Below are 8,057 nucleotides of genomic sequence, written 5' to 3' on the forward strand. Positions count from 1 at the left end.
CATACACTATGCTTAGCTGAGCCTATTAGAAGCTGGTTAGTTTGTTTGTAAACACTGCCTAAAACTGTTAATTACAAGCCAGGATTGCAGCAGAGAGTGGCAGAAACAGCACAGAGGGGCACAGGAGAAAATAATGAATAGAATGGTATGCTTTTTATTGTAAGAATATTAGAGTACAGATTCTCTTTAAGATCAGATACATCAGTGTAATTGTTTCCAGTACAGGAAGAGTTGAGAAACTCCAGTTGTTATCTCTATGCAAACAAGCCATTAAGCTCTCCGACTAAGTTAGTCCTGGAGAGGGCTGTTATCTGACTTTTATTATCTCAACTGTTCCTGGACCATTTACTTTTCCTCTGACAGAGGAAAGTTCATTACTTCACAGACTGCTCTGAAAGACTCATTTTGAATGCTGAGTGTTGTGCAATCTGCACATATTATAGAATGATGCAATGTTAGAAAAAACACTATATACCTGAAAATAAAAGTATGAGAATATTTTCTTTGCTGCTAATCTTCTAGTAATTATTCATAGTACACAACCAATTCACTATATCATATTTTTTTTTCGCTTCAGTGTCTCTTTAACTAAGGCTTAAAAATCCTCTGAAGGAACGTCAAATGATGACACTTATGGGGTCACAAATGCCTTTATTTGCCTGAATTTTAACCACAAGCAATAGGCACCCGTGGCTGGGAGGAAACAAGTGCCCAGTTCAGCTTCCTGTTTGAAAGAGGCCTAAGGGATACTATTTGGAACTGTCAGCCAAACCCCCTCCTATCGGGGCCAGTGGAGGAGGTGGTGGTTTGGCATTTGGAAGCTATCAGATGTTATATTTGGATTGCTACCTGGAGTTAAGCCTTCAATGAGCCATTTATAACTGCAGAAAGGTTCAGCGAGAATCAAACCTTTTCATACTTCTCATTTAGTTTCAGTAATCGCCACGAGCCATGAGTTAATATTCTGAGTCACCGTTTGCCATCTGCTAATGCCTCATCCTCATCTGCCATTGACTAATCATTTTCTTTAACAGTCAGGAGAGATCAGCGCGGTGGAAGTTAAGTGACGCAGCAGGTAAGTACACGGCTGTCGCTGTGATGTGCGTTTTGCGTTGTCTGTGGATATTACACCCATTCATATTACTCAATCCCATGAGATGTCACCGGGGTTCTTCTGTGATGGATCCTTTGTCTGATCCTGTAATGTTGTAACGTTTCATGTGTGTGTTTGTCATCCCTGTATAATCCATGTCTGCTATCTGTGTTACTGTTTAAAGAACAGCTAAGTGGAACAATCATCTAAAGGGACTGCATAGTGTGTGTTTTACCATACATGTTTGATTTATTTGTTGTTTTCAGCAAAAATAAAATAGAAACATATGAAATATAAGACAAACATTTTAGATGGTTGGAGCTCCACCTTCAGCTCTTTTTGGTAATGATTTGTGAGAAGGAGAGAGTCTTGCTTTGCAGTTTTGGTACACGTCCCTAACAATATAGCAAAGTCCGAAGACTTGGAGTTCAGTTTAAGGTTGGTATTTCGGATTTCGGTGAATTGAGTTTTCCGCATTTCCGATTGTAAATCTACATTTTAGATCGTAAATCAGATTTCTGCGGAAATGCTGCATTACTACAACTTAGCAATTTTTGCCCAATCATAGAGCTCTGAAGCATTTGAACAATGAGAGAATGAAACCCTCCTCTGATGAGAATAGACTCTGTTACTGGACCCGTTGGGAATCCTGGGTCTATTTTGCACGTCTGTTTGTCTACTGCCTTCCGATCCCAACAATGGAACTAGTGTGAACAGACCTTTAAAACTAGACCCCATTACTCTCTGTAAAAATATCTTGTCTTTACTGTATTTAAGTAAAACCAGACCTATCCTGAAATTGAACGTGTGCCAGTCAAATCTTTGGGTGGAGTTCTAAGAACATATCTGACTTTCATATTAATATTCACATACAGTAATTTAAACAATCTATATTTTTGTATTTAACCTATCAAATAAATACATTAAAATTGAAATATAAAATCAAGGCATGGAGTAATTTACAAAGTGCAGTGATCTACCAATACACATTCATATCCTGGCCTGGGTTTACATCACATGAGTCTATAGACACAGATGTCCTGGCACCCTCGACTTTGTCCTCAATGATGGTGCTAGCTACCCCAGCTGTCACTTCTCCCTAAGTTCACTTGCCAGCAACGATGGGCTCAAACTCGGATTCGGGTGATCCGGATAGTTGCTATCCGGATTTCACCCAGTAATGCTGTGTGGGCTGGGTGGGGGGGTCAGGCTTACCTCTCTGACGTCTTCTTCAGTCCGTCCCTCGGCACCTCCCACGATGCGGTCCACGCGCGTCATGTGATTACAAACACTTCCTCCTTCAACCCGGAAGGAGGAAGTGTTTGTAATCACGTGACCGCCGCTTGGAGTGCATCGTGGGAGGCGCAGAGGGACGGACCGAAGAAGACGTGAGAGAGGTAAGCTTGACCCCCCCGCCCAGCCCACACAGCATTACTGGGTGAAATCCGGATAGCAACTATCCGGATCACCCGAATCCGAGTTTGAGCCCATGGCTGCTTGCAAGTCATAGGTAGCTACAGGTGCCCCTTAGTATTAGGTAGTCAGAGGTACCCTCAATATTAAGTAGTCAGAGGTGCCCCCACGTATTAGGTAGCTAGAGGTGCCCCAGACTGTAGGGAGATCTGGTCAGTGGAATGCTGAGAGCAGGGTGAGTAACCTCTTACTTACACTTTGATCAGCACTCTGCATAGGGAAAGAGGAGAGAGTCACTAGGGGAGGGGATTGAGCCGCCTTTCCTTCATCAGGCGCCTGTAGGCATGTGCCTACAGTGCCTTATGCTAAATCCGGCCCTGTTCATATCTCAATAGCAGAAAATGGAATGCCATTGGTTGCTGTGGATTTCTGTATTTTATGGTTGTCTGATTTTAGCTGCTCTGTTGTTCAATAACGTTTCTCTCTTTTACGATTCCATTGAGAACATGAAAGAATGAAATGGGCTGCCAAAGTCCATGAGGATTATGGGCTCGATTCACAAAGCGGTGATAACCCAGTTAAAGACTTTAGGCGTGATAACCATTTTATCATGCCTAAACTCAGTTTAGGCATGATAAGTTTAGGCATGATAAGTTTAGGCATGATAAGTTTAGGCATGATAAGTTTAGGCATGATAAGTTTAGATAAGTTTAGATTGCGCGCAAAGTCCCGCACGCAAAGCAGCGCCATTAAACTCTATGCGAAGTGCACCAGACTTTGCTAGCGCAAAACTTTTGATCAGCTGTGCACTGCGGTGCTAACCCAGTTGGTGCCTAAACTTATCATGCCTAAACTTATCACACCTAAACTTATCATGCCTAAACTTATCACACCTAAACTTATCATGCCTAAACTGAGTTTAGGCGTGATAAAGGCCTTTTCACCAGCGTGCTAACTGTTAGCACCGCTTTGTGAATCAGGCCCTATCTGTTAAGCTTGATACTTGAATCCCATTATTCTTATTAGCAAGAGCTTTTCAAATCACTAGCACTTAGAAAAGGCTGCTAGTGGGTTTGAGCCCTAACAGATACAGTATTTTTCCTAGTAGCTATAATAGAGGGACAATGCTGTTGGAGCATTGATTGTAGTTCCACTTTAACAATAAACATACACATTATAATGACAATATTTTGTCTGGAGTTCCTGGAGGTACTAGAGGCTGAGGATTAGCAAAACAGCCAGACAAATAATACTTTCAAAGAGGGGAGTCAGGTGCAGTTTCTTCTGTATTTCTCTTATTTCGGATTACTTTTAGGAAACAAATTCTAGCTTCCATTCTCGGATCAGAGAATAATGGCGCACAGCGCCGATGCATAAAAATGGCGCCGCATTAAAAAGATACGCTTATCGCTATTTATCGTTAGTACTGCATATTAATGGGACACGGGGAAAAAAAGAAGAAAAACGGCACACAGCAACGTTATTTATCAATAGCGCCGTTCATATGCCAAACAGCAGACGTTATTGTGCACAGTAACGTTATTTATCAATAGCGCCCTACATAAGCCAAACTGCAGACGTTATTTAACTGCAAAACGGTGAATGGATTTAATGTAACACTGTCAAAAATTCTAAAGATGTTGCAGATCGAGGATTTAAAAAAACAATATTAATGTTATTAATGTTATCAACTTTTTTTCAAGTAATGTGCAGTACTGTGAACGTTAACTAACATTAATACACTGTGACTGTGCAGGATTGGAGTTTAAAAAAAAATCATAACAGTATTAATGTTAGGTAATTTGTACCTTTAAAGTACAGTACTCTAAGGCCCAGTTCTCATTAGCGTTCACTATCCGGATTTTCCTGATCTGATCCGGACCATATACTGTACAAACGGAACGTACGTTCCGCATAGCAATGCAAAGGCTATGCGGACGTTCACACGTGTCCGTTCCGTACAGTACGGAGCCGGACCGGATCCGGACTACGGACACTTTTCCAACATGCGCTATTTTTTGGGTCCGGATCTCCGGCCCTCGCACCCGGACCGGAGTCGGACCTGAGCCTGACAGCACCATCCGGAACACAGAAATCAATGGGGAACGGAAGGCACAGAACACACTGCCTACAAAAACCTGACGTTCTACCCCACTTCCTATGTGTATCCAAGCGGCCATTTCGGATGGGGACACATGGGCCAAGCATGTCTGGAGTGGAGCAGCAGTGACAGACGTGCTGGAGCTGTTTGGCAGAATGTCGGAGGTGGAGGTGTGGCCTACAGCAGAGGAACCTGATTCTACAGGTGCACCAGGTGCACCTTCTGCTGACCCCAACATTTTTTTATTTAAATTTCACTATTTTTTGCCCACGGATCCGGATGGCAGCCTGATGCATGCCTGATTCAAAGGGACCGGATCCGGATCGGATCCGGATCGGAACCGTACGGTTCTGATCAGGATCAGGTCCTGATCCGATCAGGATCCAATCAGGATCCGGTCCGTTTACTTGCCAAAACGCAAGTGTGAACGGGGCCTTAATGTTAACTAACTATAATATACTTTGTGCAGGATTGGACTGCGCACTGCATTACATTTTAAATATAACTAAAAATGTATTTTACTGCGATGTATTTATATGTAAATATCAATGATTTGAAAAAAAAAAATAGCAATTAATCCAGTTAAAAATAATAACTTTAAATGAAGACTACTCTCAAGAGCGTTAGATTTATAAATATCAATTAAAAAGTTATTTAACATTTTTAAGGAGACGGTTTCTTAACGGTAATTAACTGTTAACATTACATAACAATAAGCGGAAGACGGATTAGCGGCATCACTGTGCGCCATTATTCGAGGGCGCCATTTTTCGTATGGATCCTTAATTCTCGCTCTAAACTTTTGACTTATTTGCCTTTATCTCCGCAGAGTCATTTCCTCAGCCTATCAGAACGCATCCTGCTGAGCAAGAGGAAGCAACACAAACCTGTGGACTCAGAGTATGCAAACATTGACTTTTCAAAGCAGAATGTTACAGACATTTACACCTCCCCCGAGGAGCTTACGGAATACGCAGAAATCCGAGTGAAATGACGGGCGCTTATCTAACAGCACAAACACAGCCACACCCCCCACCGTCTGGCCACACCCCTGAGGAACCTCAAGATACTTTATTTATAGGGTCAATGCATCCACTGACGAGCATGTACTGTATGCATTGTCAAAGTTACAGGAGCGTGAGAGGGTTAAAGTGAACCTGAGGTGAAAATCAACTGATGAGATAAACAACTGTATTTATCCTCCTACTCCCAGAAAATGACCCTTTTTATTAATATCCCATGGTTTTATTTTATATTTAAACATTTATAGAGTAGATTGAATATTTTGTTGTCTCTTCTCAGTGGCAGCCTATTAAGTGTCCCTAAATGAAGAAAACATGAACTATTGACCTTTTTCTATCTCACCCCTGCTCTCAGGAGTAGTATTCTGCCAGGAAAACACTTTTATGGCTGCAATTTGCTTATCAGTGATGTTTACTGTATACCCAACAAGGGCTGTCACTTGCATGCCTAGAAATTAACCCTTTCAGGCAGCAAAATAGAATAAGAACAAGACAGAAGCTGTCAATTGCATGCCTAGAAATTAACCCTTTCAGGCAGCAAAATAGAATAAGTAAAACAGCCTGATTACTAATGTGTTTTGCACTGTACATACACATGTTTATCTCGTCATGTTTCATGTCGCCTCGGGTACACTTTAAGGAAGCTGTTAGCTGCCATCTTATCTGCCTTCTAAAAAACGTCACTTGCTTGGATGTTGTTCTTATTTACTTCCTCTAATGCTTCATTACTAACTGACCCGGAACCAATTCTCAGAGCAGCTGATCTGACTTAAAGCGGAATATAACCCTGCATTTCAACCTTGCTCTGAAACATTATTTACAGCATATTATATGCAAAAAGCATGTTTTTTTACTAGACCAGCATTGGAAGGGTTAAACACAGAGGTTTAAAGTTCCGTGGAGGGATATGCAGAAGTTCAGATAGATACATTCTAATTAGTTAAATGTATCTATTGATAAATGTTACACACTCTTTGGCTGTCCTCCATGCTCCTTCTCAGTCAGAAAGAGTGAGTCATATTCAACACTTAGATACATTTATGTAAACAAAATGTATCTATGTCAGCTTCGGATGCGTCTGCAGAAATCTCCAGGAACTTCAAAGCTCTGTGTAACCCTTCCAATGCTGGTCTAGTAAAAAAAAAATGCTGGTTGCATATAATATGCTGTAAATAATATTTTAGAGCAAAGTTGAAATGCAGGGTTATATTCCGCTTTAAAGGACTTACGAGGTGAAAAGTTTAAAAAAAGTTCAGTCCCTTTGTCTATTTTGTATCCATGGAGGACGCCATCCACGCCTTTCATTTACTTCTGCCGGGTCCTCGATTTGTTACCGGCCCTCAGTCAGCTCCCGGCCCCACAGCCCGCGTCGGGCTCTCATTCCACAAGTAAAATGGCTGCGCAGCACTAGGGCTCCTCCCACCGTGTCCTCGCTGCAGGTTGTCTCCTGAGCGTGGATTGGGGAGAGGCACTAGAGCTGCTCTGCCGCACTCACGTCTATGCAGCATGCGCAGCCACGGCAAGCTCCGGCGGCCATTTTACTTGTGGAATGAGAGCCCAACCCGGGCTCTGGGGTCAGGAGCTGACCGGGGGCCGGTAACAGAGCGGGGACCTGGCGGAAGTAAACAGAGGGAGCGGATGGCATCCTCCATGGATACAAAATAGACAAAGGTACTGAACTTTTTTTTGAACTTTTCACCTCGTAAGTCCTTTAAGTCTGATGTCAATGGATGTGTTGTTTTTACCGACAAATGGCATTTTTAAAACTAAAATAAAAATAGCAGCCTCCATATGGATCCAACTACAAATGTGCTTTGACGGAACAGTAAGTAAAAGTTGGTCATCAACAGACATGATCGTATTTTCCTGCGTGATTTTGTCCTACAGGTGAAGTCATTGCAGTGTAACAGGAAGTGGAATTGATGTAGTCACATGACAGCAGCCAGCCAAACAAATCAATCACGTTGTTTCATGTCACTTCCGCTTCCTGTTTCATCCACCATGATTTTGCTGAGTACATAAATACGGAAGAGGATTGTAATTGTCTTTAGTAGTGAGTGTTTGGAAGGGTAAAATGTTGTCTAGGCATATTTCCTCATGTCTTACTGCTGCCCACATCTCCCTTTTTAAGATGGCTGCTGTAAGTGACCAGTTGAAATGTGAACGTGGGTCTGACAATAGCCCCTGTGATCCCTGCCATCACTGGGGGCCCCCGGGGGCTGTGGGGGCCCACTCCTCCATCTCTCCTTACCCACATGCAGAGGAGCACAGGTAGTGGAGTAATGGTTTACTGCGGGTCTCCTCCATGCTTCACAACCGCACACTTTCTGCTGCCATTCCCTGACTCCCGATCACATGACCTATGTGGGTCACATGATCAGGAGCTGGCAAATGGCAGCAGAGAGTGTGCGGCTGTGATGCATGGAGG

General features: G+C 42.7%; 1 protein-coding gene across 5 annotated transcripts in view; it reads left to right on the plus strand.

Moving 5' to 3' along the window:
* MAG (myelin associated glycoprotein) overlaps nt 1-6,765 on the plus strand; it is a 203,641-nt gene extending 196,876 nt beyond the window's left edge. For 4 of the 5 annotated variants that reach the window (XM_068243291.1, XM_068243292.1, XM_068243290.1 and 1 more), the window contains one exon: nt 5,437-6,765. In XM_068243291.1, the coding sequence (XP_068099392.1) occupies nt 5,437-5,601 (165 nt within the window). In that variant the 3' untranslated portion in view covers nt 5,602-6,765. Of the gene's footprint in view, nt 1-1,034; nt 1,076-5,436 lie in introns of all 5 variants that reach the window. The other variant, XM_068243295.1, reaches the window with a different exon arrangement.
* The last annotated feature ends 1,292 nt before the right edge of the window (nt 6,766-8,057 follow it).

Source organism: Hyperolius riggenbachi, chromosome 6 (genome assembly GCF_040937935.1).
Source record: "Hyperolius riggenbachi isolate aHypRig1 chromosome 6, aHypRig1.pri, whole genome shotgun sequence".
Lineage (NCBI taxonomy): Eukaryota > Metazoa > Chordata > Amphibia > Anura > Hyperoliidae > Hyperolius > Hyperolius riggenbachi.